This window comes from Leptosomus discolor, chromosome 3 (assembly GCF_034619465.1).
Source record: "Leptosomus discolor isolate bLepDis1 chromosome 3, bLepDis1.hap2, whole genome shotgun sequence".
Classification (NCBI taxonomy): domain Eukaryota; kingdom Metazoa; phylum Chordata; class Aves; order Leptosomiformes; family Leptosomidae; genus Leptosomus; species Leptosomus discolor.
This window is the reverse complement of record NC_141393.1, coordinates 13819295-13833742: the sequence shown is the minus strand read 5'-3', so window position 1 is coordinate 13833742 and position 14448 is coordinate 13819295. Positions and strand designations below refer to the sequence as shown.

General features: G+C 41.1%; 1 protein-coding gene across 1 annotated transcript; it reads left to right on the top strand.

The window, feature by feature from the left end:
- The first annotated feature begins 2862 nt into the window (after positions 1-2862).
- On the top strand, positions 2863-14233 carry DLK1 (delta like non-canonical Notch ligand 1). Its single transcript, XM_086463288.1, has 5 exons — positions 2863-2932; positions 3753-3816; positions 4261-4391; positions 9331-9472; positions 13492-14233. Exons 1-5 carry the CDS (start codon positions 2863-2865, stop codon positions 14231-14233), a joined length of 1149 nt encoding a protein of 382 aa, XP_086319414.1.
- The last annotated feature ends 215 nt before the right edge of the window (positions 14234-14448 follow it).

Here is a 14448-nt window from a genome sequence, read left to right as displayed (position 1 = left end):
TTGCAATAATGAAATAAGAATTTGATTGAACTTCTCTCCAGTCAAAAAGTGGTTTATTAGCAGGCAAACAAGTACTCATTGCCAGGACAGAACTTCAAGGATTCCTTGCTGCTTCTGGATTTTCAGACTTTGCAAAGTTCCTTGCACACTGATGACCAGAAGGTTGAAGCAGTCTATTTCTGCATTCAGTGTACAAAAGGAAGTTCTTACCAAGCTTAAATTCTCAATTTCAGTCTGCTTTTTCCAGTAGCTCAGTCCTTGAGCACGTTCATTGTTCCTGTCTAAGAACACAGAATTGTTGTGTGCCATTTTCTTGGGACAAATAAAATAACAATATCTCAGTTTTTGGACAAGGATCCATGAAGACTTTTTTTTCTGGATTCAGTTGTTGCAGTCAGTGTCTTTGATGACTTGATGCCCCTGATTCCTGTAAATGTTTCAAAGTAAATCTCCCAAGGTCCCAATGTTTCCATTAAACTGTTTCCCAAGAATGATAGCCTGTTAGGAGCTCACTAGACCAGCACTCCTCAGTCTGTACTCACCACTCAAGTACTTTTAGGTGAAGAAATGAGTACAATCCTTAACACCTTGGATGATCTCCATACACAGGCAACAATTACATGAGGTTCTTTACTTTCCAATTTCTAATGCAAAGACCTCACAAAAAAAAATAAAAATTAAGGCTATTCTCAGGAGAAATCACTAAGATCTGCCAGAACACAGTCACTGTCATTTTCAAAGACTCTTGTGAAGACTATGAAGATCTGGATCAGAGTGGTTTTGGCAGCAAACAAGCTGAGTAAAAATCATTTGCAGTAAAAAGCCTGAAAAACAAGCAAGAAAAAGAAAGTACAAAGATTGAAGTTTGCAATGGTGACTATAACATATAACACACAGGACTGTCAGAACAAGATTTTCCTAATGATTTTTTTCATAAGATACCGGTTTTGAACAATCAGCTATTATTCAGTAGTTAACTCAGAAAAACAGAAGAAACGTGTCATCATATGTCAAAGTACATATTTACAATGCAAATTAGAGCAGATAATTTGACAACGATGAGTGTACAGCCTATGAATTCTACTTCTAAGGTCTGAAGAAAAAAGAACACAAGGAGACATTTCTAGGATAGAAGGCAGAAAGATTAAAGCCTTCCTTTAACCAGTTGGTCAAGCTATTATAGGAATATCACTGAAATCACATAACATTTGTAAGCTTTTCAACTACCCAAGTTCTCTCTTGGTCAAAAAATGCAGACAAAGATCTAACATAACACAGTTTCTACATCACCAAGCAGAGTACTTATGACCTAAGGGAGGAATAAGCAACCATGGACCTATGACAACCTGAGTGTAAACAAATAACTAAGAAAGTCAGAATAAAAGCAAAGTGAACAGACTAACAAAGAGCTGCTGATATTTACCCTAGAAAAGCACAGGTTCACAGAAGGGCAGAGTAAAGGATTAAGCAGTCATCATTAGCACTCCACATTTTCACTTCTGGTCATTCATGATAGCCCAGCAAGTCTTGGTCTGGTGAGCTACAGCAAAAGCTGTGATGGCAAAGTAACATTTTCAAAGCAGTAAGTAATGTTTCAGTAGTAAAAGGAAAGCAAGACAAGCAGAAAAAGCGTGGAGGCCGTCTGCGCCTATAGAGTCAGGTAGCCACAGCTTGTCTCAGATACCGAAACTTCTGGAGAGCTTTGAAGAAGCAGTGTCTGCCTCTCACACCTTACTCCTAAGTGTCGTCTTTTAACCCACCCCTCGTTCCCTGCTCTTCCTTTTTGTCCTTCGCTTCCCCCATTCTTGGTTAAAGCTAAAAGTCAGTATTAGTAGAAGCAAACTTTTGCAACCTAGTGACATCATCGTCTTCAAGTACCAGTAAATGGGCTACCTGAAGCTAATGTGTGCTTTCCAGTGTGTATATTTTCAGGCAGGTAATCTTGAATCTCTAGTTGCTTCACATAAATGCAGACAAATTGGTAAATGAGGTCTTGTGGAAGAAAGCACTACATCAGCAAGCAGAAAAGAGGTCCCTCAGGAATCCTAAAAACCAGGCATAACTTCTTTAAAAGAAAAAAAAAAAAAATACAAAAAATAAGAAATAGCCAGTCTATTTCCATAAGGGAGAGCTCAAAGGAAGAAGAAAAGGACAGAAAAGAGGAAGGAACAGTCACAGAGCGAAAGGCAGAATGTAAACTCCCTTGTGAAGTAATGTTTCGTCTTGATCTGTTTTGTGTATAACAGACAGCTAAAGGTAGCGTTTGGGTTGTTTTGGTGTTGGGATTTTTTTTAACTCCTTAGCCTCAGAAACATAAAAAGTGTTACCTTCCTTGCTTTTGCTGGGGTTTTTCCGAAAAAGTTGGAGCTCATGTGAATGACTAAGGAGAGAACGTCTTCAGATTTCTGACGATAACCCCCAAATCAGCTCCTTGCGGACAGCTGGAGCAAGTTTTAAGGAGAGAAGAGGCGTGCTTAACACACCCCCACCAGACCTCCCTTCTCCCGCGCCCTTCCACGTTTCCTCCCCTCGTCCGCGGCCGCACAAGGCGGGCTGCGCAAGGTGCCCGGCTCCGGCTCCGGCTCCGGCTCCGCCCCCGCGCAGGCCGGCGGCCGGGCCGCGGCAGAGTTCGGCGGGGCTGCCTCGCCCCCGGAGGCAGCTCCTCAGCCCGCGGGTGGAGGGCACGGGGGCCGGGAGGAGGCGGGCGGCCCTCCCCTCCCTGCCGTCCCTCCTTCCTCCCGCCCCGTCGCGCCGGGACCCCGCGGCGCTGCGGGCGGGGGGTGCCGCCGCCTTCCCGGCCGCCGCGGAAGCCGCGCGCCCTCCGCCGAGCTCCCCGCGGGGCGGCGCGGAGCGGCCGCGGCCATGGGGCTGCGCGCCGCCGGGCTCCTCGGCTGGTGCTGCCTGCTGCCCCTCGTCCGCCCCGCGGCCCCAGGTAAGGCGGGGGAGGGCGGCAGGGGCGCGGGGAGGCGAGTTGGGAAAGTTTTCGGAGTTTGCCGGCGCTGGGCGGCGAGCGGCGGCGGGAGCCCCCCTGCAGCCCCCGGGGGCGACGCCTTCCCCAGCACTCGGTGCGGCCGAGGGTGCTGGTGGCCTTCGGGGGGCTTCTCCTCCGCCTCTGACTGAGCGCGTTTCTGGTGCCGTTCGCGCAGGATGTCGGCGGCTTGCGGTGAGGTTCTGGAGGAGCGTTCCTTGATGCGGGTACTTGAAACAAACAAACGGAAAAGTGATGGAGACCTCTTCTCCTTGACTGACGTTGCTCATGCACGATTTAATGAAAATGGTGATTTAATTCTTTTTTTCATCCGACGTAGGGTTGAAATGAATTCAGCACTTTTACTGTAAGTTGTTTTAAATGGAATTTCTTTTCCAACTAAAGGTACTTTCGTGTTTCAAGCAGTTTTGAAACAATGTGCTTGGAGTGGCGTGTTGTGAAATTATGTACATGGATCTGTTCTGAAATTTCACTTTTAAAGTAGTGTATAGGATATTACATACACTTTTCATTCTTTTGCGGTTAATTCTTTATGTCATTTCACTTATCCTACAGGAACATTCAGTAATGTGCTCCAGATTAAGTTAATTTAAAATTTTATGTTGCAGAAACATAGTTTGAAGAAAAAAAGTCAGAACATTATGCAGTCTGGGCTCTTTTAAAACATCAGTAATGTGTATAGGACATGATACTTTTTTTTTTTTTTTTTTTTTTTTTTCCGGTGTGCTGATTTTTCTGGTTTGATATGAATCTCTTCTTTCAGGTGTGAACTGTAAAACTGGCTGCCACCCAGAGAATGGATTTTGTGAATTTCCTGGTGAATGCAGGTAAAAAGATCTGTTGGACAGGGCTGTTAGCACAGGAATGGACGGCTTCAATAATTCATAGTCCTAGTAAAATAGAAGCAGAAATTATTTGCCCTCTGAAACTATGGAACTGTAATGAAGCAGAATTCTATTAGGATACAGTAAATGGAATCACAGAGCATAAACGTCTAGGTGCCTTTTTAGTCTAGTTGTTCCAGCAAGAAAAGCCTTTACATTGATTAGCATTTATTATTTTTATTTTTCTCACAGAATGAAATGGTTTTCCTCACATGAACTGCTTCTAGTATGCCAGAAGTATTGATGATATCTTTTTGTTCAAATGTGCTGCACTGTCCAAATTTGTATCCAAAAGTTTGTTTATTCTGCCTCAAAAAGGGGAACATCCTTGTAATTGTATTTATTAAAAATAAACTATGCCTCTATCTTGTCTTTTATCTCTTTCAGGTGTCAACCTGGTTGGCAGGGTGCTCTTTGTAATCAGTGTGTTCCTTTCCCTGGGTGTTTGCACGGCAGCTGTGCCAAGCCCTGGCAGTGCATCTGTGAGGAGGGCTGGGTTGGCAGCCTCTGTGACATAGGTTTGCACATCCTTTCCTGTCCTTGAGCAAGCGAGGTGAAACAGCCCCATCTGGTGCTGGAGACATGCAAAAGTCCTTCTGGATAATTAATTTTAAAGATTGAATGTTAGCACCAGATAACAAGGGATTCTGGGCAGCAGCACACAAACCTGGAACTTTTATAACAATTTAGGCAGAAGCATGCAGTGACTTTTGTAATTGGGCATGCGTGCGAGCAAAGCATAAACTCATCATTCTATTTTAAACACTGATTATCGCGGACAAATAACTGCTCCCTTGTCATATAAGCCCTTCCTATAAAAATACAAGTCATCTTGTATGTATTGAATAATTTGAAATATTTACCTAGCATATGTATATATGTTACTTTCTTAATACTTCTTGAAAAGAAAAGCATTGTGCTTGTTTCTTCCTTTACTCAACCCAGTGATGATTCAGTGGAGTAGCATTAGTATAACTGAGAAAAAAAGACTGCCTGAAAAGGCGGCCACTTCCCTCTCAGGTCTGAGGGATAAGCAGAGCTCTTGTGTGCACTCTCTCACCCCTCGCCAGTCTGAATGAGCCAGCTTAGCATAAGCAAGCTGAAGAACTGGCCTTTGCTGAGCTGGTTTATTTTGGCTGACACAGGCAAACATTCAGCCCAAGAGATCTGAGGGGGCTGAAACCACATGAGCATCCTCGACCATGCCCTTGTTCAGCCCATGTAGCTGCAGTTGGAAGAGGACAGGTGTCCAAGGCCTCATTCTCTTTTCATGTCTTTTGGGTTTTTGTTGTTATAATTTATAGAGCATGCCTGTATTCTGCCCATGGGTACCCAAAACAGCAATTAATGATGACACAGTTTGAACTTGATAAAATTTTCGAGATCACTCAAAAACTCAGAGAATTTCAGCTAGTTCACATCCTTGCAGTGGCATGGAGCTTGGTGCAAGGTACTCAAGTGCTCATGTAGCTTCTCATCAGGTTTTGCAGCCTGTACTGACTGGCTGCACTCATAAGCACAGACAGACTTCTTAGTTTAAAAGCTAGTCCTGGTATGTTTGCAGGACCTGTGGTAGCAATGATGCAGATGTGACTATAAGCTCTCAGCAATGTTGTTCTGGACACCTGTCACAGATGTGTTTGTACCTGAGACAGCCACCTAGATTCTTATTACAATTAGTGAGTAGGAATGGGTCCCTCTGTCATCTGTGGTCTACAATCATAGATTTCTAAAACGAGACAGAATGACACCCCACTGCCGCCTTAGGAGGCTCTGTTCAATTGCTTGCCAATGAATCCAAAGGACTAGATTTTTAAAGGTACCAGCTTCACATCTAAGGATTCCCCATAAGGTCATATTAAAGTTTTCAGGCTGGGCATACCTTTAAAAGCCATATGAAGTGCCTAGCTTAATTTCTAGGCACTTAAATATCTTTAAATATCTGAGCCTTCCAACCTTTTCCCTCCTGCAACTGGTACTTAGGATGCAAAACAATGCTTTGGAAACTGTACACATATCTTTATGGGAAAATATTATTTTAATACATATCCATTACCATAGTTCTATAATACAAAAATGGTATTCCTTGCTAAATTTCAGAAATTATTTCTCTCAATAGTCAGAGTCATCTCAGAGTTTTCTTTGCCAATTTGAATCTAGATCCCCATGAAGAGCGACCAAGAACATTCAGTCAAAAAGAAATAACCATCTTTTCATCTGCAGGGACATGTTATGTTGAAAGTCTTTCATCTCAGTGGATTTACGTACTCTAAATGCATTGTTTTTCCACAAGGGATCAAGAGAAGCATCCTCCTTTTCTTGCTACTGGAAGGTTGCTACAAATTGTTATACTGACTCAATAAAGCACTGTAACCTCAAATGGGCTGATTGCTAGTCACTGATCTCATCCTCCCCTGCCAAAAAGTTGGTATCAGTTTCCTGGCTGTATGAAGTCATTACAGACTGCTATAACTCATTAACAAGTATCACTGAATGAAACTTGATTAGGTTAGGAAAAAGGAAGGCTTTTAAAGGCTTCTGCTCCTTGGGAGATCACTGGCATATATACATAACTGTCTTTTAAATATGGAAGTGCAAACCCATCAATTTCTTGCCATAAAGTACCAGACTCCCCGCCTCTCTCTTCTAATTCAAAATGTTTGTGTCTGATGAGAGCAGGCCACATTATTATATTTTTCACATGCATATGACATTAAGTGCCATTTTTTAGGTACTGGAGACAAATTTTACCTTTAGGTGTGTAATGAGATAAGGCATGTTAGAAACCTACATTTCTTTGTTTCTGTGAAGATAGATGAAGGGTCATGAGCACTGCAGTTTTGGCATTCTCATTAAATTCTTCCTTTTTGCTGCTATAGAAAGTATAATATTTGCCAGTTAATTCCTGGCTTAGACACTGTTTTAATGTTACCAACTGTGAGCAAGTACCAACTCAGAAGGATGGCAAAATCAGGAATGGAGAACTGTGGGAGGGTCTGAAGTTCATTTGGCCCCTGGTGTAAACACCTGAAATATTTGTAAAATATAGATATAGTCTCTTCAGCTTATTTGTTTGATAAGCATGGGAGAATAAAAAGATGATTGGGACCTGTGGTGATATCTCTTCTTCTATTTTCTAGAAAAGTTAGTCTCCTTGGCTTGGATCATGGGAGTTTCTTTCTAGAGTGGTTTTAGATCATCATGTGTTTTGCTAATGCCTCTGACTCTGTAGCTGTTGTTTTTACTATGGGCAGCCTGGTCCTTGGTTCAGGTCAAGAATGGCCTTCCCAGTACTTTATGAACATGGGGTGGGATCCACTGTAAACGTGCAGGCGAGGATCAGTGGTATCATTTATGGTCATTATTGCAGTCACGTGGACAGACTCGGCATTTAAAGAAGGAAATCTATGAGTTGGTATTAGTATTATCAGTGCTGGTTAACCTCTTTGCAATGGAGTGCACCAGCCTGCCTGCCTGAATGCCATGGCATCTTCTTGTCCTCTGGAAATACAGCCTTGAAAACAGGTATAGGAACACATGGAACCAGGCTGCAGAGCACAGGGTTTCCCTCTGCAGCACTCTGACATACACTACATAGTACAGGAACAGGTACCCATCAAACACTGAACATAACAGGGGGAAAACCAGTTTAGCCAATTTATTTCCAAGAAAAAATGACAGCCCGGTCAGAGCATGTGATCCACCTTGCGAAATCAGATCAGTCATCTCTGTCGTCATCTCTGGCTGTGCCTGCACAGTCATGTTAGCATGTTCCTGACTTCCTGCTTGAATCTTGCCTCAGTTGGGCTAAAAAGCCAACATGTGGTGTGAGCTCAGAGTTCTGTGCTACATGTCACTTGACTGCATTGCCAAGGGCATGTCTTGGTAAGCTGTCACCAGAGTACAGGTGGAGCCTCTAATGCCCGTGCTAGGCATGCATGAAACATGGTCTAGAAATTCTTCTATGTCATAGGCTACTACTGAGTGTGCCTTCCTTGTAAAAACACTCAGCAATTGCTTCATGTACTGCAGCTTGAATACTTAGTTTTACACAAATATTAATTTATTGGTAATATGATTGTGGCCATTCATAATACATGTGTAAATGTACCGTCCTTTTTTTCAAATTTTCATCTCAGACTCAGTTATTGCTTGAAGCAAATAAGTTGCTTGGATGTTGGCCTTTTGAGAGGTAAACTGGAGAAAAATGGAGAAAATGGGCTACTTGAGGCTATTTATGTATTATGTTGTAAAAGGACATGTTGCAATAAGCTTGTACGTTGTGTTTTAAAATTAAATCCCTGACATAAATTCTGACAGTAATTTCTATGTATATATGTGTATTTGTATACATACCTATCTATATATGTATTTTAGAGAATTTCCTTGCTCCTGCACCACAGTTCATGCTTTATTAGCTGCCTTTAAAGCCTATGAAAATAGGTGGCAAACAACACTGCTCCAAACAGCGTTCAGAGTTATTTTGGTCCTTGTGAAAACCGGAGCTTACACTCAAAGTGCATGCAAAGTGGTTGTATTGGAATGAAAAGAGCCTAATACATTAGAAAACAGAGCCTCTTATCCAGGGAAGATTGTGTTTGAAAGCTAAGGCTGTTGAAAAGTTTTGCCGTGGTTAAAATTTTGCAGTGCTTCATGGTATCATCTAAATTTCCTGTTATGTTGCGGAAAGTAAAAGATAAATGCCCTTAAATCCCTTTTCATCTTCTTAGGCAGTGTATGTGTGCACATGTGTGTGCGAGGCATCAGATAACTTCTAGTCAGCACTTCTCTGCAGCTGCTGCATTAGCTGGCTTAAATATGCACTTGTTTGTTTGTTTATTTTTAATTATTTTTAAAATTCTGTAATCATTTGAGTGGGAAGTGGCTCAGCAAGGGAATTGTAAGGAAAATGAGATGTGTGACTTTGGGTCTAGACATCATACAGCTCTCTCTTCTAGTACAGTTATGTAAGGGTTGGATGCAGCACAGTCAAAAGAAGAAATTTTAAGAGGTTTTTTGTAACTTGGTGATCCCTGTTATTATGAAATGTTTGTTCATAAGCACATAATGACAGGCTCTGGGCAGGGAGTGGAGAGAGTTCCCAGTTACTGATTGCTTTATCAAAATTCCGCTCATGGAGAAGCCAAGGTTGTGAAAGGATGACTAGACTACGTAGAAGTTCTTTCTTCCATACTAATATTTTATTGATAATATTACTTATTTATAGACTGGAACAATTCAGACTTATTTTACAACTGGGAGCTAGGACGAGAGAAGCAAGCTGAAAGTGCTTGCAATAGTTGAACAATCTGAACTTCATTTTAATGGAGGAATAAATCAGAATTTAGAAAATGCAGGATGAAAGACTGTTAAAGCTCTGTTTTGTTTGAAGTATTATATACTATTTACTGACTCCTGCTCATTAGATTAATTGAGCCCTGTTGGTTTTTTAAACAGATATTCACCCATGTTCTGCAAAGCCCTGCACCAATAACTCAACATGCATAGAGACTGGTGATGGAGGATATAGTTGTCTGTGTGCCCAGGGATTTACAGGAAAAAACTGCCATCTCAAAAAAGGACCCTGCATTATTAATGGGTAAATATTGAATTCTTACAGACATGAATTTAAAATCCACATCCTTCTGACTATTCTTCAGAATTCTTTGCTAAGTGGAAGTATCTGAGTGCTAAAATGTATAATGCTTCTCTTAGTTGCTATTTTTATCAAACTTTAGAAATCTAATCTGTTCTTACTGTAAAGATTTACAATTACCAGCATGAGTTTGTGTGCATAATTTAAGTACTAAAAGTGATAATTTGCACATTTTGTTGGAGTGAATTTATGCCTTCCCATGATTTTTGTAAACAAACTTGTAACCTCCCATCCTGTATTCTCACCTCCAGTGAGAGATAACTGTATATACAAACCATATATAGTAATAAGAACAGTAACCAACGCACAAGCTGTCTGCACAAAAGCATCTAGTCCACCAGCCTGTCATTTTTCTTAACTGACATATAATGGTATGTCCATGGTTTACTGAAGGAAATAATCTCACTTCTACCAGAACAGGGTGTGGGAGACCGTTGCTCTCCATTCTCTAAGACAAGTGGGAGATTAGGAGCAGTATTTCTAGGAGGCTGAAGGAGGTGATCCCTCCCCTCTGCTCAGTGCTGGTGAGACACATCTGGAGTGCTGGGTCCAGTTCTGGGCTCTTCAGTATGAAATGGACATGGGCATACTGGAGTGAGTCCAGTGAAGGGCCATGAAGATGATTAGGGGATGGGAACATCTCTTCTATAAAGAGAGGCTGAGAGCTGAATTATTTAGCCTGGAGAAGAGCATACCTGATGGGGAGAAGCAAAGACAGAGCCAGACTTCTTAGAGGTGTTCCATATTGGTACCCTATGGTTCTCTTTTTGCTCAGAGATAGATAATTATGACTATTCAGATATACCTTAGGACTAAATCGTCCTCAAGGCTTGTACACTCTCGTTTAAGGAACTTTGACACCTCTCACTGTCTCTGGCAAGAAATGCTATTCTTACAGCTTTTTGTCAGTGGATTTTTTTTTGCCATTGCTTTTAATTGGGGGATAGTCACACAGTTATGTCTGGGGTTACTTTCAGCCTCTTAAGATAACTGCTTCTATTTGCCTCTTTCTCTTCATTGACAATGAAGAAGTTTAAGTTCCTCACAAGTGCCTTGAATCACATCCAAGCTACTTGTCTAACATAGTGGATGTGAATAGCTTGCTTTCTCTGCTTTTCATCTGGAGAGCAAATATTTTAGTAATTCAGTGTGGGCGTATATCAGCGATCCCAAAGAACAGGTGAGGTACAGCATCAATGAAATAACACAGATTAGTCCATGGCACTTCATTAAAATCCGCATGGTTTTAAATTGCTGAAACTACATTTTTGTGGTTGTACTCTGTGTTCGAACTGAATGCTCATGAGCTAGTCTGGAAATTATGAACATTTTTTCTTAAGGAACCAACATACTTGAAACAGCAATACTTTTTCTCTGGAAAGCTATGTCTTTTTCAGGAAAATGAGCGGCAGGCTCTGCAAATCTGCTTTTAGTTCAAAAAGACAACTGTTCTCAGCAGAAGCACTCCATGTCTGCTAATACTTCACAGTCCACCAGAGAGTGCACCTCACATCCTGGAAAGAGACCTTATCATACAATGTCATCTCATTCACATCTCACTTCCCCTCAGTTCCTCTCTGCTTCAGCATTAATGTTAGCAATGTTGGTATTACTAAGCATTGCTGCTGGCTCCTTAGTATTCACAGATGGAACCAAGACAATTTACAAATCAAAGTGTTCGTTCTAATCTGTTTACAAAATGAGGTAGATATATCTGTGTTAGTGACATGTGTGACGTTTTGAAGTCTTGCTCTGAAACAGGGAGTGGTACTTTCTAAAATGAAAGCAAAGTATTTGGAAGGCAAAGGAGTGGTATGTCCATGTTTCCACAAATAGCCCTTCATGTACTACACCTGGCTGAACATGCATTAAATGCCAAAAATGCAAAGTAACGGAATCTATTCAAGGAGATGAATATTAATACTTTATTTATTTAAACACATTAAAATTAGGAAAATGCAACTCAGTAATAAATAAAATTTTCAAAATCCTGCCTATTTCCCCTTAACAATTTTTATTTAAATTGTTTAGACTACTGAAAGGTTGAGGAAAAAATTTACACTTACATTCCCCAGCGATTTCTTCCTATTGCCCTATAAAGTACTGTAATTCAACCCATCCATGAGGGCTCAAACTTCTACACATTGCCATATCCGAAACAGCTTGTCAGGTTTTCTCTGGGACCTTAAAGCTAAGAGAGGGTGCTAGACGCTCCAAGAAGGCCATAACCACTCAGATATTTACTCAAGGACTGTACAGCTACAACTTCCATATTTTGCTTACACATGCACAGTGGCTAGTGTTTGTGACAAAATTCCTTGTTTGCATGATCACCTCAAGTTGTCACCAGCAACTGCTATGTCAAAGTCCAGGGACAACCACTCCTTTTGCTTTCCTAATACTGCTTCCAGACTTGCAGTTTGTTCTTTCACTAGCTTTTTTTCCCAGCCAGCATCTACAGTGAAGGACAGTACAAGAGGACAAAGCAGTTTATGTGGAAGCATCGAAAAACAGGCAGATGATTCCTGTACCATGATATTCAGTCTGTCCTGATGGGTGGCCACCAAGTGTTTTAGTCCCCAGTAAAGCCAGAGGTGCTTGGAGTAGTCTCTATCATAGCTGCTCCCAGAGCAATGGCTGGGCGTTTGAGAAGCTCAGCCTTATCCTGACCGGTGGTCAGGGACCATTTGTAGGCAGAAGCTTATCTCTCTTTCACAGGTCTCACTTAGACATCAACAGATCTCTTAAATATCTGTGTCCCACCATGGGAATCCATGCTACTGATGGCTGCATATCTGAAGTGTCAGCATTCATAAAGCTGTGATGTTCATTACCCCTGGTACTTTTCCCTGGAAATGTAACACTTAAATAACAGCTTGGACTTTTCAACTATGTACTGGTACTGTGCTGTATGTTTTCAGAGTTTTAGAAGTATTAGGAAAACTGTTGTTGTCAGAGACGCTTGTTGCCCAGTGTTACTCCTTTTTAGAGGCTAAAAAAGTTTTAAATGCTTTATTCATACCTGATGAACTGCCATGAAAGTGGGTTTTGAGATTTATTTGTAAACCTGTGACGCAGGGTCCCTTTTCTGCCAACAGGGCCAGCGGCAGGACCAAGTCCGTATTGCATAGCTCCACTGAATTGGCACATTTGTGCCTTTCTGTCAATGGATGGCCCTATCTTTTGGCCTTACATTCAGTAAGGCACAATTACATTGCAAAGGTAAAAAAAAGGTGTCTTAGTGAATTTACATCACTTAGAACATAGTACCAGGCTATTAATTATTAAGTTCTTAAAGAGTTTGCAGAAATAGTTGGTTTCCTATGGTCTTGTCCTGACATTAGATCTGCCTTTGCCAAGGCTGAATTTATCCCATTTATATTTTTTATTATAACTATATTTATCAAAAATTCTGGCTGAACGGCAGGTTGCAGGACAGTATCTGTTTGCTTCTAAATTTTTTGTGTCATGGAGCACTGGAGAGGCAGAATGAAACCAATGAGCTTTATGTCTAGCTGCTATGGCAGGGTTTTGCTTTGCTAATGCAATACATAGCTTATCTTACAAATAGTCAGGTGGAAGAGAAAGCCATGCTGCTAGTCTTTGTTCAGTCTTGTCTGAATAGTTGCTTAGCTAAATAGCTTTAAGCATATGAAAACACTGGGAAGCTTAATTTGAATAAATGTTTGAAATAATTTTAAATCACTTCACAGCTCTTCAGATTGAATTTATATACTGGTGTACTAATTCTGCCTGAAGGGTCAGCAGAAGATACTATAATCTGTATTGACAAAGCTGTTGAACAAACTCATTCTTGATTCAACTTCATTGGCTTCAGTGGATTTGCATTTGGTATTGGCTCTTTTAAAGAAAACCATCTCCTTTTATTGTATAAAGTGTTTCCTAATAGCTTTTGTTGGACTTTAATTCCATTCTGTCTGTGTGTTTGTTATCTGTTCTAGCTCTCCTTGCCAGAATGGAGGAACATGCATTGATGACAATGGTTTTGCACCCCATGCTTCCTGCCTGTGCCCTTCTGGTTTTGCTGGCAACTTCTGCGAAATAGATAGAGATGATTGTGAATCCAACCCATGTGAAAATGGAGGAACATGTACAGATATTGGTGTGGGTTTCAGCTGTTTTTGTCCCAATGGCTATACAGGAAAGCTCTGCAGCAGCCATGTAATATTTTGTGCAAGTGGCCCATGTGAGAATGGAGGGACATGCAGAGAACATCCCCAGGGAGGATTTGAATGCATCTGTAAGCCAGAATTCATTGGTGTGACCTGTGAACATCCCAGCAAAAACACAAGTCTTTCTGGAGTGAATGTGGAGACGAAGCATATGCAGAATTACAAGCCACCCTCAAAAGCTCGTCACAGATCAGTGCATCAACAGCAAGAAATCCTGAAAATAACAATGAAAGAAACAATCCAAAATGCAGAACCCTTGCTGAGTAGAAGCCAGGTGATATGCTTTGTTGTACTGGGCTTGCTTACATGTCTTGTTGTCTTGGGTACAACCGGGATTGTGTTTTTTTCAAAATGTGAAATGTGGCTTGCTAATGCCAAATATAGTCATCTCCTACGCAAGAAAAAGAACTTTTTTCTGAAATCTGACAATGGGGAAAACCTCTCAGTTAATATTATCTTCCCAGAGAAGATCAAATTGACTAATTACACTAAAAACTACACTGCCATCTAGACCCCTGAAAGCCAAGCAGCAACTTGCATCTTTTCATAACAATATGTAAAATGGATTGAATTGATTGCCTACCCAATATTTGTGGGTACATTTGCTGTAGTTTGTGCCGAGTGATAATGAAGAAATATAGTATATCTGTATTGCTAAGGATTTTTTCATTCCTCAAAATAAAAGGTTAAAAAAAAAAAAAAAAAAATCAAGAGCAGGGAATGTTA